Source organism: Leuresthes tenuis, unplaced genomic scaffold, assembly GCF_036924035.1.
Source record: "Leuresthes tenuis unplaced genomic scaffold, fLeuTen1.0.hap1 SCAF_14, whole genome shotgun sequence".
Classification (NCBI taxonomy): Eukaryota; Metazoa; Chordata; class Actinopteri; order Atheriniformes; family Atherinopsidae; genus Leuresthes; species Leuresthes tenuis.
In genome coordinates this window covers 13482060-13500399 of record NW_027325368.1, presented here as the reverse complement: position 1 = coordinate 13500399, position 18340 = coordinate 13482060, and the positions used below count along the sequence as shown (strand labels likewise).

Here is an 18340-nt window from a genome sequence, read left to right as displayed (position 1 = left end):
GTTTGGAGATTGCATGTTTTCCTCATGCATGCAGGGGTTCTTTCCGGGTAATCCTGCTCCTTTCCACAGTCCAAAAACAAATGCACGTTAGGTTAATTGCTGATTATAGTTTTGCTATGGAGTGTGCATGGTTGTTTGTCTCTGGGATGGACTGGGAACCTGTGGAGGGTGTACTATTCTTTTTTGCCCGATGACAACTGTGATGAGGTCCAGTGAATACTGTGTGCTTAGAGGGACAAATGTCAGCTAATCTGATCTGAACGATGCTGACTTTGGGGACACTATTTGGGCTTTTCCACTTATTGGATTACTTAAGATGACAGCCCTTTATTACCATCTTTAATAAATTGGATAAGATTAATTATGTAAAAAAATCGTATGAAACCACGGCAAGATTCTGTGGCCAGTTGGTTTGTTGTTCTAACACTTTTTTTTTTAGGAGACACCTCGACTTAAGAGGAACTGTAGGTCATTTGTTAATCTGTTACTTAAGTAGTCAGGAAAAATTCACTGAGTGGTGGAACTTTACATTAATCTGATCAGAAACAGATTGACGTTAATGCTGTATTCGTGATTCCTGCTTCCCTCCTCTCATTTTGGACTCTAATGCCGTCACTTTTTGTCTCTGTAGTTGTCTCGGATACCTTAATGTTGATCATGCATCTTGCGTCAGTAGGAAGCAGACCAGCCACTGGGTATGCAGATGTTGTCATGGATAATTGAGCACGATAGAGGATTATAGATGCGGTGTGATATTAAGCAGATGAATTCCAGCTCTGGAGGAGTGCACTCTTCACCCCAGGGAGGGTAAGGAGTGCAGTGTCTCATTGCACTCGGTCAATTTTCCCAGCAAGCTCTTATCAGGAAGAGATCTAACTAAGCAGTGGTTTATCAAAGGAACAGGCATTTGGTACACTGATGCTATCTTGGTGTCTGTTTTTAATCCAATTACTAGATTTCCCTATGAACATTAGTCAACTAAGTGCTGTGTTCCTGCTGATTATTTGAAAGATTTTTAAAAAAATTTTTTAATGTTGATTACAGACACAAAGGCTCATATACCGTTTGGAGGGGAAAAAGAGCATATGTTCTCACACGTTCATGTCCGGCTTTTCTTTAGCCATGCTTGAGCTTTTCATGCATGAGCTCCACATTGATTTTAAAACTGTTTTAATGTGTTTTTTCTTTTTTTGTGAAGCTCATAGAATTCCCTCTGTTAAAGGCTCCACTTTGAGCTACTGAGCCTTAGGGTTGGTAGGATGTGTTCCGACTATCTGGGTCACTTCACAGTGGAATATGTATTTTTTTTTTTTGTTCTAAAAAACGAAGTGCAGTTCTGTTCTGTTCTGAAATCAATAGAGGATGTGCTTGGATATTCCACTTTAATTTATCATGCTCTCAGCTGAGTCTCCCTTATGAGTGTCTAATTTCTCATCTTTGTACGGGTTTGATTGGCCGGAGACCTCTCCTGGGCCGTGGTAGCCAACTACATAGAACTTTGATTTAGAGGACATTCACTATTTTTAATTTTTTTTTTTTAAATATTGATGCGGCTTTAATGTTTTGTTTTTTTAATTGAACTTACACATGCATTTTACATGATGTTCTGATGTTCTGCCACCCACTTATATTTGGCATTAAAGTTAGATATTTAGTGGGACTAGCATGTCCTTCCCTTAATAGTTGTGATGTAATGAATTTTCTCTTAAAATCTTTTTTTTTTTCTTCCTAGAATGGACATTGTTTCATCATTATGCTCAGCAAGCTTTCGACCAGTGTCCGCTTCAGTTTTACCAATTACCTCTTTTATTTGAAAATCTGGAGACATGATATTTTCATTAAAGCTTTTGAGTTAATAGTATTGCGTAAGTGTGCGCAGACATAGCAGTTATGTCATAAAGCTTTGAGTAATTGCTTTTCATTTTGGATGAAACGGCAGAGTAATCCCCAAGCATCTTACTGCACTGCCAGCCGAGTATTGACCTCAAGCCCTGGGTTTCCCCACTCTGGTAAAGAATTGTTGCAGATGTCTAAGAGATTACATTATTGCAGATCGCGATTGTCATATTCTCATTAAATCTGACTTGTGCGAGACTCTCTTTCAGATTGAAGCATCATTGTATGATTTGGATATAAGAAAATCTGTTCAGTAACCATATCAGGCATCAATGCAAATCTGACTGAAAAAGCGAACCCGATTATGCCTTGTTCAGTGTATTTGGTGGTTTTGTTATTCAATTAAATGAAATTTTATTTGTATTGTGCCAATTTTCAACGAATGTCATACAATCAAATTCAAGCCAATTAAAATCCATTTAATTGTAATACAATCATAATCCAATCAAATCCAATTAATTACATTCAAAATTCATACGTATTCATACATACAAGGTCTTTTCAGAAAAAGTAACCGACCTAAGGAAACCAACAGGTTACACTGTCGCTTGTCGTTGATCCAATCCCCCGACCTGAGTGTGCACAAGGCGACTGTGGAAAGAAAAAAACTCTCTGGAAGAACCAGACTCAGGAAGGGTGGCCATCTGCCTCTACCAGCTGAGGTTTGACAGGACAGGAAAGAGGGGCCAACAAGCACCATAACACCAGACCAGGGAAAGCTGCTGAGAAAGAGAAACACAAGTTAATGACAACAATGATGTTATTTTTACAAGAGAAAAAAAGAGTGAGCAGTCTCAGCCTATGGCAGCATAACTATGAGATGTTTCAGGGTCACCTGAGCCACCCCCAGCTATAAGTTTAGTCAAAAAGGAAAGTTTTAAGGCTAATCTTAAAGTTAGAGAGGATATTTGCTTCCCAGACATACCCTGGCAGCTGGTTCCACAAGAGAGGGGCCTGATAACTGAAGGCTTTGCCTCCCATTCTACTTTTAGAAACTCTAGGAAGTAGACCTGCAGTCTGAGAGCGAAGTGCTCTGTTGGGAAGAAATTGCATTAAAAGATCTTCAAGATATGATGGAGCTTGGTCATTAAGGGCTGTACATGTGGGGAGAAAAATGGGAAGAGCTCTCATCAGAACTCTGGCTGCAGCATTTTGGATCAGCTGCAGACCTTTTTAGAGAATGTTCTTTGGACAGGCCAGTCATAAAGAATTACAGCAGTCCAATCTAGAGGTAACGAATGCATGGACCAGTTTTTCTGCATCACTCTGAGAAAGGATGTATTTTGGCAATATTATAAAGGTGAAAGAAGGAAGTCCTGGAAACCTGTTTTATATGTGCGTCAAGTGATAGATTCTGGTCAAAATCCTCACTGTAGTACTAGAAGCTAAGGAAATGCCATCTAAAGTAAGTATATAACTTGACAGTTTCTCCCTGAAGCGCTCGGGTCCAAAGGCACCAACTTCAGTTTTGTCTGAATTTCGGAGCAGAAAAGTCTGAGTTATGTATAACTGCACCAAAAAAAAAAAAAAAAGAAAAGAATTAAACAAAAGGATCATTTAAATTTGAGTAAATGCATACAGTTGAGCCCCCCTAAATGAATTGGCTGCTTTCACGCTCAGACTTATCAAAGAGTTGACCCAGAATTAACACAGCTCAATCTTTCTATTTACTTTCCCCTTGATATACTTGACCTAATGTTTAATTAGGTCCCTCTTGGGAAGGAAAATCAGTTTTTGATGGAGCTGTCTGCATTAGCATTCCAAAATAGCATTTATAAATGGCACAATTTACTTAGATTTACGCTATCCTCTATTTGACATATCCGGGGCTCCAGTGGTGATAAATCTTTTTGTGTGAAGTAGTGGTGATATTTTGGGAATTTTAAATAGATGGATGGATGAGTAGATAGATTTCCTGTCTTTGAGAACTGGCTTATCTTTCCAATTTTGATATATGGACTGATATGGCACATTTGTTATACTGGAAGAACTCATAATGGAGCATATCATTAGATCTTAACATGCTCTCCTGCAGTATTTATGAGCACTAAATGTCAAACTATCCACACAGTTGCACCATAGGGATCGCTAACTGACGTTTGCATGACTCTTCTTTGTTTGTTTTTTTTCCTCAGCAGCTTGTACTGTATTGTGACCAAGGGCAATTTAAGGTGATTTCATAGACTTACTGGTATTTTCATAAGACTGCTCTGAGGGTGTGTTAACATTGAACACATCGACCCCTGATCGAGCAGGTAGTATCGGAACCCTTGGGTCATACAAAGCACAGATGGCTGTGATCCTCCTCATAAGCACAAGCTCTGGTACAGAAGCCTGGAGGGATTCTTCTTTGCACTGTGCTCGAGAGTTGTTGCACATGCTCATTTTACATTCTTAACTGGTTCCCATGCAGTGTAAGACTTAAAAATAACCAGCGGGATTGTTTGCTGCTTTTGTTCAGGCATTGATGGGAAAGGTGCCTCATCTTTTGAAGCCCAAAAATAGAAGCACGGTGGCATGGTACATTTTATCATGTGCATTATGTACTGCAGTGAGAAGTTTTACTGGAATATCTTTTTATCTTAATCGTGACCCATTTTTTTTTAATTTATTTATTTTTTTTTAGAATTTTATTAAGGTAGCTTATATTTATTGAGATTAAAATATTTAGTTTAGTTTACACTGTGGCTCAGCGTTGGATAGAGGAGCAGCTATGGTAAAATACCAAAGGATGTATAGATTTTACCAGATATGACTTAATGCCTGCTGGTTTAATCAGTTGTGAAAATCCTCTACAAGCCGCAACTCATGATAGTGGAACTGTTTACCTTGCCTGGTCACATTTTCTACTCACCAGAGATGTGCTTACAAATTTTAGTATTAAAAATCCTACCTTTTTTTTTTCTCTGATGTGGTGAGAGCAAAGCCTGAACTGCTGGGACTCTGCTGAAACAAATGTCTTTTTTGCAGACGAGTGACAGGACAGCCAAATATTACTGAATGTGACGGTGTAAACTGACAATGCTTCTGTGGTTGCATGAATTGATGGATATGGATAGATGTATTCCATAAAAGACAAAAACTAGTTTGCTGAGCTGTTAACCATGTAGTATCCAGTGAGATTTGTAGGTCAGTTCAGCTGTGGTCGACTCAGACTGTGTTGATGCTGTTGACCAGGTCAGATCTATTTTTTTGCAACCGCTAAGCCTCCTTTTAAAAAGGTTTGTAGGCATATTGTGTTACCATGGCAACTATCGTGCTTTTCAGGCTTTTCTCTTAGCTTCAGTGTGTCCTCATAGACATTAAGCCTTATGGGTACAAATGTTGCCCAGTCAGGTTTCAAATACCCGTCTTCAGTGTAAGCCTTTAGTCAAAATATGGTCCCTTTTGGCTCCAAAAAGGCCAAAATGTTGTCGGTCAATGTATTTGGCAAAGTATTGGGTGATGTCATGGTGGCAACGTTACACCTCGTGTAGCAAAAGCAAAATGGCACCACAGTAGTGGTGACATGCTTACCAGCTCTGAGCATAATGTGTCTTTCTTTGTATGTTCTTAAGATTTTCTGATGAGCTTTTTTTCCTTTTATTTTTTTTATTTATTTATTTATTTTTATTTGATTAATCAATTGTTTCTTTATTTTTTAAATGTATATTGGGCTCTTTACATTAGTAAACCAAGCCCACTCTGTTAAACTGTTGATTTTAATGAATTGGTCTCCCCTAGGCTAAACTGTGGACCAATTCTTTTATATGTTAAACAGTCTTTTTCTCTACATTCTCAGCTTTGGAGAGGAAGATGTCATTGCGACAGAGCAGAGATGAGCTCATCAAGAGAGGGGTGCTGAAGGAAATCTTCGAAAAAGGTGAGCTAATTTCATGCAGTTGCGGTCTGATTTGGCAGAGCTGGAAACTGCCTCGGATTTAACTCGAAACTACAAAAGGGATAGACTTTGTGTGCTAAATTGGAAGGTCTCTCATCTCATCTCTTCATTAATCAGAAGTCTCTGATGTTCACTCTTCAAGATTTTACATGGGGCATCTTGAGATACAATCTTTCATTATAGGAATTTGTAGCATTTTATAAACCCTCTAAACCTTTTGATCTTAATTTGATGTGCCTTAGACGTGGCACATTCAAAGCAAGAGCGAAAGCTATATTTGAGTCTGACAGCAGGCTCTTCCATGCCTCGGGGCATAAAAACAAAGTTGGAAAAGCTGTAGAAGTCCACTGACTCTTGCCAACTTGCGAAGAGAGAAGATAAGGAACCGTGTGGTCTTATTCTTATTTTCTGTAATGCTATAAATTTGGCCAAATTCAATTCTGCTGAAACTGCAATCTGTCTTCCCAGTAACTGAATTTAAGATGGTCTATAAACAAATCGTTCCCTTTAGAAAAGACTTCAAATGTAAGCTCGTAAATTCTGATTTTCATACATATATATAAATATATTGTTGCATGCATTGTTTGTGAGCAGCGTTGGAATCTGTCAGTGTTAAAAAATGATCATTTAAAACCCCCAAAAAATGTTTCAGAATTGTGCCAGAGAAGCAAAAGTTCTGTCAAACTGCTTCTCTGTCATTGCTCCAAAGTCTGGTGTGAGCTGATTAAAAACCTCTGGGGTTGTTGAAAGAGACTTAACCCACATTGTTTCAGAAAGCTCCCCGAATTAATTTTAAAAAGTTTGTTTTCACTGGCCCTTGGGTGGAAAAGGATTGGGAAGTGAAAAACATTTTTTGGTGCTGATGCTGTTTGTTTTCTTGTTCTATTGTAGCAACTGTTGAATTCCGATCCTCGATGGATGGCAGCATCAGCACTCAGGACTCCATTAAGACATCTATGGTCCTACCTTCCAAGAAATCTGTCACTTATGCAGGCGACCATCAGGATACCCCTGCCAAGCCACCACTTTACCACAAACAGCCTCCAGCTCTCCCTCCGAAGCCTTTCTCAAGGATCCCAAACCATAGCACAGGTCAGCTTCAGGTTTGCCTCAATCTAAACATTCCAGGCAGTGTTCCGCTGAGCTTTCACTTAGACTATTGACTGAATTTCCTATAGGTTGCCTCTTTACGTTAGGTTGTCAAAAACTGTTGCTGAGCTGTGACAGCTTGTTCTTTAAACTGCACCTGCGTTGCCACACATGATCATAGGATTACAGTAATCCCATTAAACCCCCCTTTGGTTAGCTCTGCTGGACTCTCTCTGTCATTGTCAATCTGCTGTCAGAGGGAAGTGGCATTACTCTGGCCTAATTCCCACCACTCCACATTGACGTCTGAGCCATATCTGATCATCAATGAGCTGTGGTTATCTGCCTGCACTGGCAAGATGCAGTAGATGCTATTTAACACACAATTTTCAGCAATGCTCATTACTGTCCTTTTATTTCCTCTCAAGATTCTTGCCAGCCAATGAAGTTGCCCTACATGCCAGGGGGAAAGCACTCTCCACCCCTTCCTCCCAAGAAAGTGATGATTTGCGTGCCTCCAGGGGGGCTGGACTCATCCCCTTCTCCATCCCCCAACCCCCTCAGCACACTCGCGCCAAAGTGTCCCCCTCCACAGGGCGTGCCGCCTCACCACGGCACCCTGCTGCCCTCTCAGCTTGCCGCGCTCTCCGGGTTTCACCAGAGCCACGGGCACCCGCTCCAGCTTCAGTATGGCAGTCTGCACACCCCTAGTCGCATTATTGAGGAGCTCAATAAAACCCTGGCATTGTCCCTGCAGAGGTTTGAAAGGTTAGTAGCCATCAGTGCTCATCATCAAATCTGACTGTGGGGAGGCTGAGACGGATTTTAGATTGGCCTCTATCAGCTTGTCTGTACATCGCATGTTAATATCTTGGTTGAATCGAAACTGAATGTCACCAAATATGCTCGTAGAAAATCAAAAAGGCAGATCTTATCTAACAAATCTCTAGTTTGACGCAGGTTTTTCTAAAACTTTGCAGGGGAAATGCTTTCCCTACAAAGATTAGTTTTTGTTATCTTATGAGCCTCTGGTCATTATGATGAAACAAACCTCTGCTGTAGCTAAATCATCACCAAACAGAGTAATTAATTAAGAGAGGTATAGTATAGCTAGGCCTGTCTATAAGCATTGATTTTTGTGGCAACTTACTTTAAAATATATTCTGGTGTTATTGAGGTCGCATCCTGCCAGCTCTGTTGTACAGGTCTAAATCGGCACACTGCCTCACAGGGCAGCATGGCCTAATTTTTAAGTAAATGTGTGTATGTGTGGGCGCATGGAGTAGGCGTCCCTCCAGCAGTTGGCCTGACATAACATGACCAGCTGCTCTTGAAGAGAGCTGACTTTCTTCGTGTTTTGAGAAAAGGGACACAGAGGATTGGACATTATGTAACCTTTTACATTAGGATCTCTTTTTAACCAAAGCTATTTGGGCAGAGATAAGGAAGTAATGCTTCTGACATGGCTCACAATTAGTCTGAAAGCTAGGACCTATTACATAACAGGGGCTAAGAAGCTTCAACTAGGAAGTATAATAATCAATCTAGCAAATATGTATCCAGTCAACCAATGGCTCCTAAAAGAAAGTTTGTTCTTTTCAGCTTGGTTTGGAATTGCAAAGGAGTGCAATCTGTTACTTCGTTGTTCCTGTATGACATTCAGAGAATTGAATTGACATTGCTACGGACTGCCCAGAATTATGATTTGTTCATATTCAGGCTTGGTGTCTCATTCAGCCGGAGTTATACAGAACATCCCCTCCCTTTTATACCTGGATTAAAAACCTACTAAGCTATCGTTATGTACTGTACCATAAGCTAGAAGCCCATTTATTGCTTAAAGCCACTTCCCTGTCTCTAGGTTGGCAAGATTTGCCAGGGTCGCTTTATCAATAATGCTATTTGAAATCAGTAAAAACTGGGTTTACAGGCTTATTGTTTTTGCGTGGCTAAATTGTATGACCACATAATTCTAAGATATAACATTAATAGCCATACTTGGGTCAAAAAACTTAGTAACATTGATCTTTTCACTCCTTAGCTCTGCTTTGCACAGCGGTATTCAGTGTGCCCCCCTGGACAGACGGGAAGTGCCATCAGTGATCATCGATTATGAGGATGACAAGGAGAACATGCCCAACGAGTCTGACTATGAAGATCTGCCCAGCATGTACAAGGACGAGGATGATGATGAGGATGATGACGAGGATGACGAAGATGATGATTCCATATTTACAAGTAAGTGTCCGCTGTTGTGGTGGCAACTGAGCACTTAAAGTCCCCCCACCCCACCCCCTGTGGCAAAAGTTTTTAACATCCATAAGATGTATTTTATGAGTTAGACGTATCATAAGCAAAATCACCAATTAACACTATGGTTGAGGATATCTGTTTTAGTCTCAAATAGCCAGTATTGTCTCTGTAAGTATTGGATTAGCCGGTTGTGACAGCTGCACTGTGAGGAGCCCAACAAATGAGTAGCTAGTACAAGCTCAGTGGACAAGAAAAGGCCAAGCAAAGAGCCCATAGACTGTGGCTTTTTTACGATTTAGCTTCCTAACCTAAGAACTCATTTAGGGTTGAATTACCCAAATATTAAACGTTCAAAACATGGCACAAGGTAAATAGTGAGTCAGAGTAAACAGGGTAAACGTAGGCGGGGCCTTATTACTATATTCATAGAGCCCCATTCACTGAGGAATTCAGATTTTTTTGATTATTTTTTTATTTCTATTTTTTAGGGGATTCGGAACTTTGAACTTTGAAAACATTTAAGTTGTACCATTGAAAACAGTTGATCCTTTGAAGCATTAACACTTAAAAGCTGTCTAATCTAATCTGAAATGTTACCCTGATGAATTATGCGACTGGGATTATCAAGCATGTTTCGATTGAATTTTGTTTCTTGATTATCTAATTTAAAGATTTTATATTTAAAAGATTATATTACGATATTTTCTTTTCTTCTCCTTACCTTCACTGTTGCAAAGCTTTGGTGCATGTAAACAGAGTACAAAATTGCAAAACCCAGAGTCCACATCGACGGGAGTTACTCCCTCCCTCACAAGTCACTCCTTACAAGGAGCCTGAATCGCCTATTTTGTATTCAAGGCTTGTCTTTCATATTTTTCTGAGTCACAATGAAAGACATTTGCATAATGCCTGCCTTGTGGTTATTTTATTTCACGTTAAAAAATGAGCAGCTGCTTCACACAGCTGTTTTTAACATGGTGACCTATTCTAGCAGACTCCCACTAAAGTAAAATTTTGAACCTGCACAAAAGCACAATAGGGGCCCTTCAACTTTATGCCTGTAGTTTCTGAGATGTTTTGGTGTTTGGCTTTAGGTACCCTTGCTCAGAAGGTGCTCAGAAAAGACTCCCTGGCCATCAAGCTAAGTAACCGTCCATCCAAAAGAGAGCTGGAGGAGAAGAACATTCTGCCCATGCAAACGGATGAGGAGAGACTGGAGTCGAGGCAGCAAATAGGCACCAAACTCACCAGGTGAGGGATTTGCATTTTTTAGACTGTGTGCAATTCCAGCACTTTTTCCACGTTTCCATTTTTTGATATGTGTATTTTAAATGAACCTTATTGATGATGCAGTTACCCATGCAGCAGCTGTTGGGAAATCGCAATGGCTCCTCTCAGCCAAACCAAGCATTTTGTTTTATGTTGGTCTGAGATAGCTGTGACTCACTCCAGAACAGATCTCTCTCTCTCTCTTTTTCTAATCCTTTCATTGTTTTACTTCTCAACATCCGATAAGGATAAACTCTTCATCTTGTTAAAGAGTCTCTGAAAATGGAGCTGACCTAATTTCAGTGATACACCCCCCCTCCTCTTTTTTTCCTTCTCTTGTCTTTTCTCTAGCATACTCTCACTATCTCTCCTCTTTCTTCCTCCTGCCTGACTTCCTCCCTCGCTCACTGAATCACCACGGTGATGCATGTGCCAAACTATCTCCACCCGCCTCCTCCACACAGCAGCCCCACACAAGCTTTTCCATAGCAGCAGTTTTACACTCGCTCACTGGTGCAGCATTTAGAAATCACAGGAATTTGTATACATGTGTTTAGGTCATAAATGAGAAGTTCAGCAGCTGAGCAGATCAGACAACAGTGTTTTTCTCCCTCATGATTTCTCTTTGTTCTTTAAACATGGGGGGGTTTAAAGCCGGTGTCGCACAATAAGATATGAGATGAGGGAAATATGATTGTGAGGGACAAATTATTATCAAGAGACATTGGAAAACAAGCCAATAGTCCCCACTGTGACAGGAACATAGTGCATGTTCCCAGACGGCCTACTTGGTTGTCATGTTCCCAAAAAGCTTTGTGACGGTGTCCTTTGTGCAGTGTCACCTAATGCACACGTTCCATTTTCACGCTTTTTTACCAGCGGCATCGTGTCCTGTAATGTGGTTGCTTGTGCCACGCTTATCAGAATTGATTGTGGTAATATTCGAGGACATGCTGACCTCGGCACAGTGCTGTTGACCTGATTCACAGGGAAAACCCCGGGGACTTTGAGAAAGAAAGCTGATAAACGCTAATCTCTTTTGCGGTTGGATTTTTCTCAAACTTTTACTTGCGTATGCGCCGCATGCTGCTTATCTGTATATATTGTTTGTGCTCCTCCTGAGATGCCTTTTTGTATCTTTTGTGCTATTTGAAACAAAAAGAAGAAATTTTAGATAATTTATCTCCTTAGATGTTAAGTAAGATAAGAACAGGATGTGTCTAGCTGCATTTGTCCGTGTATCTTTGTCTGCTTAAATGTGTCTGCAGAATTGTTATGAAACCTTTCAGTTGGCCTTTTAAGGTTTCATAATCACATTTACATGATGCAGCATCACAGGAGAGCAGAGTCTTCAAAATGATCTATAACTGTACTGTATCGGTGGTGATTATGTTTGAGTAAGATTTTTGCACCTGGTAAGCTGTCATGAGGCAAGAGTTTGAATTTGATTTAATAAAAAAAACTGTATAGAACTTTGTTGCATGTAAATAAACTGCACAGTAGGGGAACAAACAGCAGAACTCGGGTAATCCAGGGTTATTGACTCTCTTTTTAGCTCTCTTTTTTACTACTTAGTGGGTGTAACCCAAGCACAGTCACTTGTTTGATGACATCACATGCATTCCCTCAATTATTTTATTCATTGTTGGACAACAACATAGTTTTTTTCTTTAAATCCCAGTGAAAAAAAAGTGTTATTGGCTTTCTTAGATCTGCACTATCAAGGACTATATCAGAAACACTCTACTGATACTGGGAAGGGGCCTCTTCTGCTTTCAGAATTGCCTACTGCAATACCACACTTTCTCATTATGTTGGATTTGGCTTCACATTTGACTGAATGCATAATTTCTACAAATTTGTTAGCTTCACATCCATGCTGTTAATCTCTTTGTACTGCATCCCAGAGGTGTTCTCTTGGTCTCAGATCTGGTGACAACTGAAGTCTGCAGAGCTCCTGGTTGTGATTATGAGACCAGTGTTATGCAGCATTTGCATTTTGACATTATTATGTTGGAAGTTACCATTTGGAAAATTGATAATTCATGGCCATAAAAGGAAGCACATGATCAGCAACGATAAGTAGATAGCTTGAAGCATTTACAGTGACTGGTTGGTATTAAAGTATGTGCCAAGAAAGTGCTCCCCACACTGTTACACAACCTATCATGTGCTAACACAAGACAAGTTGGGTCCAAGGATTCATGATGTTGATACCAGATTCTGTATCTTCCACAGTCTCAGCAGAATTTGAACTTAATTAGATCAGGCTACATTTTTTCCTGTCTTCAGATGTTCAGTCTAGGGGAGCCAGTGCCCACTGCAGCCTCAGCTGTTTGAGCTTATCTGACATGAGTGGAACTGGACGTGCAGCCTGTCACTGCAGCCCTTCCACCCAAAGGTTTCCCGTGTTGTTCACTGCACATCCTTTGCTGTTCAGATCAGTTGTTATCAGAGGGTTAGCAGCCTCTCTGTGAGCCTGAACCAGTCTGTCCATTCTCCTCTGACCTCTCATGGAAAAGGCCTTCCTCCTCTATTCTAAGAAAACTCATGGAAGTAATGCAAGAAAAATATGAGAAATTAGCAGTTTCAAATTGGACTGACTGGCTCCAGTTAAACATTTTTTAAATAAAAATGTTTGATGCAAACGTTAACAGAAGCTCCTGACCTGTGCTGAGAAATATTTTTATTTTTGCATAGCACTGTTGTCACATGATTGCTTATAAAACTGTGATTCTGTATGACACTATGTGTCAGAGGAACAACTGAAATGTTAACAGATTTTCTTTTGAAGAGGTGATGATTACATGACCAATGTATAATCAGCTGATTTGCACATTTACAGCGTTTGTTTTCTCCATGTTGCCTATGTGTTGCTTTGCTGAAGTTTCATCTTTGATTATGTGCTCACGGTGTATGTATGTCTCATCAGGCGTTTGAGTCAGAGACCAACAGCAGAGGAACTAGAACAAAGGAACATCCTCAAACGTGAGTGCCTTAAACTTGTATATTTAAGCTGCAAAAATTGCTTTGATTTTAGCTATGTATTAGTCCATGTTTAATGCAGTCTTTTGTGGACACTTTCGTCATGTAGTTCTGCATGATTACATGAGCGACATTTTGCTATGAGTGGCATCCGTTCCTCCTAATATTCCTCCTTGCTTTTTCGTGTGAAGCAGGCAAGCAGCAGGGTTCCCTGAGGACTCTTGTCCAGGGAGACTGGCTTCTTAGCTCAAACACACACAGTATCAGAGAGTAGGCATTCTGTTTCTCAGCAGCTCTCACATCAAACAGCAACTTAGCAGCAGTTCCAGCTTTCCCAGAGGCTCATGGGTGATTGGCAGAGTGCAGAAAGAAAGTGCAAATGAGTGACAAATCCACCGCTCATGCACACACAATACCAAGGTCAAACAAACAGGACTTTATTTTCTGGGAAGAAACCATCTAGAATCCAAAACTACATATTATAATGGAAAATCATGTTCAGCATAAGGTTAAACGAAGTTTTACTAGTGACGCTTTTGCTAACACAAGCCATGTTCTATTATGGTCATTCTTTACTCGCGTCTCTTTGTCTGACCTGCCTGTTAAGACCTACATTTAATGGATTTATCGAGACAAAACTTAGCTATTTGGGTTTTTTTCCCTCCATTTAAAATAAGTCTATTTATTCTTAATTAGGTCAGTAACTTGATTATAAACATCACTTCAGAAACCCTGGGAGAACTTGAAAGGAACACAGTAACCATTCTCTCCTCATACCAATTGCTAAAAGCATTAAATAGCCTTAATGGAAACTATTTTAAGCTCTCGGGAAAATTATCCAGTTTAGTGTGACTCTAATGAGGCATTTTATGCAAATAGCGTGCCTGTACCCCCTTCAACGTCTCACCAACAGTCCGTTTCCTGTTTGTCTACTCAAAGTATACCACTCTTATTCTTTGCAGCTCGCAATGAGCAGGAGGAAATGGAGGAGAAAAGGGAGATAAAACGAAGACTGACACGAAAGGTGAGTCCAAAAATAACTCCAAAGGTGCAAACCCACACTTGCTGTTCCAGCACCCGGAGGGGGGTACATTTTTTGGCCAGGATAAACAAACATTATGACAGTGACTCATCTATAGTGAGAAATGAATTGTAGTCTGTTGCAGGGCTGGCATTGTACTCCCACTGGAGACACTGATGTCCTTGTTGTCCTTGCTCCTCGAGCATGTTGGTTGCCAAATCTTTCGACCCCATAGGGAGGTGTTGGGAATGTTCACAACACTGCCAATTAAAGAATAACACTTTCTACTCACCTGCATAAACACTGCTCATAAGTAAAACCTCAAAGGTTGGTGGCAGACCGACACGTGTAGAATAACAGAATAATATGCCAAAATTTAGACATTGACACATTTTAGGGGTGTTTTGTGTTGTGAATTTGATGTTTATAGCTGAAAATATTCTATCTTCACTGAAATGTTATTTACGTGGCACCATGTGGGGGGTGGAGTTAAAAAGATTAAAGCGGAGGAGAGGTGTGGGGTACATTACATCAGGGGCTCAGCACCTTGGGGTTATTTCTGTATAAGTAAGTGAGTGTCCAAAGTTTTTTTTTCAGTGGACGAGATTAATAATGTGAAAGTGCCCATGGGCCCAACAGTTCCTCCTAACATCATTTTGAACCATAAACTTGACATACAAATGCTCTTATCTACGATGCAGCATAAATAATACATTTAAAGACAGAGGCTGCGGGTTGTATAAAGTCTGACTGAGAGCTGAAATCGGGCCCCAGGACAGACTTTCAGCATTACCTGAGCCAGCACTAAAAATTCAAATATCAAAAGAAAAGTTTAAAGAATGTCTTAAAGGCAGAGGGTGTTTCCCCACCTAATCTGAACTAGGAGCTGGTTCCACAAGAGAGGAGCCTCACATTTTACTTTTAGAAACCGTAGGTATCACAGGTAAGCCTGCAGTTTGAGAGTGAAGTGTTCTGCTGGGATGATATGAAATTACTGTATGAGGTCTTAGAGGTACGAATGGGTTTTGTTGTTTAGGACTATGTATTCGGGGCAGGGGGGTAACATTTAAAGTCTATTCTAGATGATCTGACAGTATTTGTCATGTGAAAGCAGATGTTCTTGGAGACTTATTTTGAACTAACTCCTAGGTTTTTCCTGAATAAATAGGAAAAGCTCAAATCTATTTATCCCGATTACATATTTGGGTTGTTGTGAGTTTTTATCCATCAATGGCTTGCTTCTGACTTTGAATGATCTCCACAAGCTTTTGCTGTTAATTGTCAAATGGGGTGTCACCAAGTACTATACAGGAAGCTCAAAGTTCTCCCATTGGCAGTTTTCCTTCTTTCTTTTATTAATTTCTTTAATTTTTAGAATGAAAATGGAATAAAGATTATTTTTCAGATTGGAGATTTTGATTGCTATTTAAATTGCTAAAGTTATTTGAACATGACGGACTTTATGCTGAGTTGTTTTTTTATGTTGATTTTTCTAAAATAGCTTAGATATGCTGGTGCCTGTAATAAGTGGATGCTTGGTTATTAACTGTATGGCTCATTCAGATGTCCTGAATGCTAGGCCGATGTGATCTTGAACTCCTCTCTTGACATGTTTGCCAACAAAGTACAGGATCTATTTCCTAACATGCTTGATTAAATAAATAAAAAACTCCTAAGAACTGTAAACCAGTGCTTTGAATATATGAAGTAACTAACAGTTCTAGAACTCTTTGTTTCCTCTTGTTTCAGCTGAGCCAGAGGCCCACTGTAGAGGAGCTGAGACAGGCCAAAATTCTCATCAGATTCTGTGACTACGTGGAGGTGTCAGATGCCCAGGACTATGACAGGCGAGCAGATAAGCCCTGGACCCGACTCACAGCAGCTGATAAGGCCAGTATTACTTTGACTCATTTAGTTAAACTGAGGTAATATTGTCAAGATCCTTCATGTGTGCTTTTAGGTTTTATCAACACTATTAGACTCGCTTTTCACTCATCTGCGCTTGACGCAACCCGTAACCCAGGAGAGCTATTGGAGGTTGTGTTCCTCCTGTCTTATAGAAGCAAGTTCCACCTCAGCTGTTTAGTTTCCTTTTGAGTTAACACCCTGAAGCAGTCCTGCAGCTCACTGTCCAGGGAGCTGTGAGGCTGACTTTTAATGAGCACTAGACTATTGCTTATCAAATCTTCCACCTTCTTTGTTGTGATGACGTGTGGCTCCGAGTGCTCCAGGACACACCTAAGGACCACTCATGTGAAAATCATAAGGATTTTACACAACAACGTCCCTTCCATAAGAGAGGAGCCAGGCCTCAGGATCCCCAACTGCAGCACTGCTTTTTTTTTTGTGTTCCTGTTTCGGTCATCTGGCACAGAAATTGGTTTGTTCTGCTGTCATCAGTCAGTCCTCCTTGAGGCTGACAACGTCCCCTTGAGTCATGCTAAATAATGAAGACTGTGACATTACCCATTCTGTGTTGCTGTCATACATGAAATTTTAGATTGGATGTAAGGATCCCTCGTCTAACCATTTCCCGAAGCTTTCCACTGCTCCGGACACACCTCTGACAGGCAGTGATTCACTGGGCATCTTCCCAATTATTTATTTGAAACATCTTCCACAGGAAACTGCTTTGGTTTGGGTTGATAAATCTTTGTGGAAAAGGGATAATAGGGAAAAAAAAAGAAAAAAGGGGGTGAGATGAGGCCTCCATGTATAACCACTGCGTCCCCTATTGAAATAATCAGAACACTACAGGCTTTATTTACCGTGTTGATTATTTGTTTTTCACATTGAAGATGAGTGTTAATGTTAACATTTAATCCAAGATCTGTGATGCCTAAATGTAGATTCCTCAAGATTAAACCTGTACCAGACAGAGCTACAAATCTGACTTCTTAAAAAAAAAAAAAAAGAAAAGAAATGTCTTTTCTTGAGCATAAATGGGTAGATAGGTGCCATTTCTCCGCCTGTGGGGCCCTTTTTACACATTAGCATTAAACTCAATCACAACTGGGCCGAACTTGTTGCTCAGTTTGTTCTTAAAACTTATTTCCACACCTGTTTATAGTACCCAGAGGGGTCGGATCTCACTTTCTAGCATTATATGCAAATAAACACATAGGCTACAGGGCATATAAGCAGCTGTGAATAACAGCTGCTCGTTTAATTTGTGATGCTGCAGAAATCTCTGCTGGCTTTCATTTTTAATTTTAGGTTACAATATTTTTCCTGTGAAAACCAGCTTAGAGCTGTGCCTTACAGTATTCCTGGCTCTCAAAACATTGAATTAGTTAGAGGCAGCCCACTCGACCTATAAACTGAACCCCAAATCTTTGACAACGCCAGGTGTAAACAGTCTCCAAGTTGATGCAAAAAACTGCTCAGTGGACTTTCGTGAAACTTAAAAGAAAGGTGGAGCATGGGCAAAGGAAGAACCTATAAAATCTTGATGTGGATCACATTCTACAGTATGTTATTGTCAAAAGGGGCATTAATAATTAGTGAGGCATTGTGCCCTCTGTTCTTCTCGTTTCTGTCTGTGTACACCAGTGTACATCCATAGCATCAACATATCATTATGGTTAAGAACACAAGCTGTCTTCCTAATTAGACCAACACTGGACTGTTTATCATATTAGGGCTGTTGGTTGTTTCACGATGGGAAGAAATTCTAGGCTCTCGTGATGCGAGAAGTTAAGTCAGCAGAATCATTCGTGGCCTTGAGATGAGCATTAAAAATGCATGAAACATATAAAAAGGAGGCAGAGACGGGCCTTAGAGTCTGCAGTTGATGTATTAAGCCATCGCAGCTTCTCTCAATCTTCTTATTTATTCTCTGTAGGCAGCTATAAGGAAGGAACTCAATGATTTCAAGAGCAATGAGATGGAGGTGCACGAGTCAAGTCGCCATTTAACCAGGTAATGTGACGGTGCATGTTTAAGAC

General features: G+C 40.3%; 1 protein-coding gene across 2 annotated transcripts in view; it reads left to right on the top strand.

Moving 5' to 3' along the window:
• The window catches only part of LOC140269235 (phosphatase and actin regulator 1-like), a 46003-nt gene that overhangs the window by 25170 nt on the left and 2493 nt on the right, over nucleotides 1-18340 (top strand). For both annotated transcript variants that reach the window (XM_072364261.1, XM_072364260.1), the window contains exons 3-11: nucleotides 5678-5758; nucleotides 6668-6868; nucleotides 7294-7633; nucleotides 8907-9103; nucleotides 10213-10369; nucleotides 13320-13375; nucleotides 14335-14396; nucleotides 16143-16283; nucleotides 18238-18314. In XM_072364261.1, coding sequence (XP_072220362.1) covers nucleotides 5678-5758; nucleotides 6668-6868; nucleotides 7294-7633; nucleotides 8907-9103; nucleotides 10213-10369; nucleotides 13320-13375; nucleotides 14335-14396; nucleotides 16143-16283; nucleotides 18238-18314 — 1312 coding nt within the window. The remainder of the gene's footprint in view (nucleotides 1-5677; nucleotides 5759-6667; nucleotides 6869-7293; nucleotides 7634-8906; nucleotides 9104-10212; nucleotides 10370-13319; nucleotides 13376-14334; nucleotides 14397-16142; nucleotides 16284-18237; nucleotides 18315-18340) is intronic.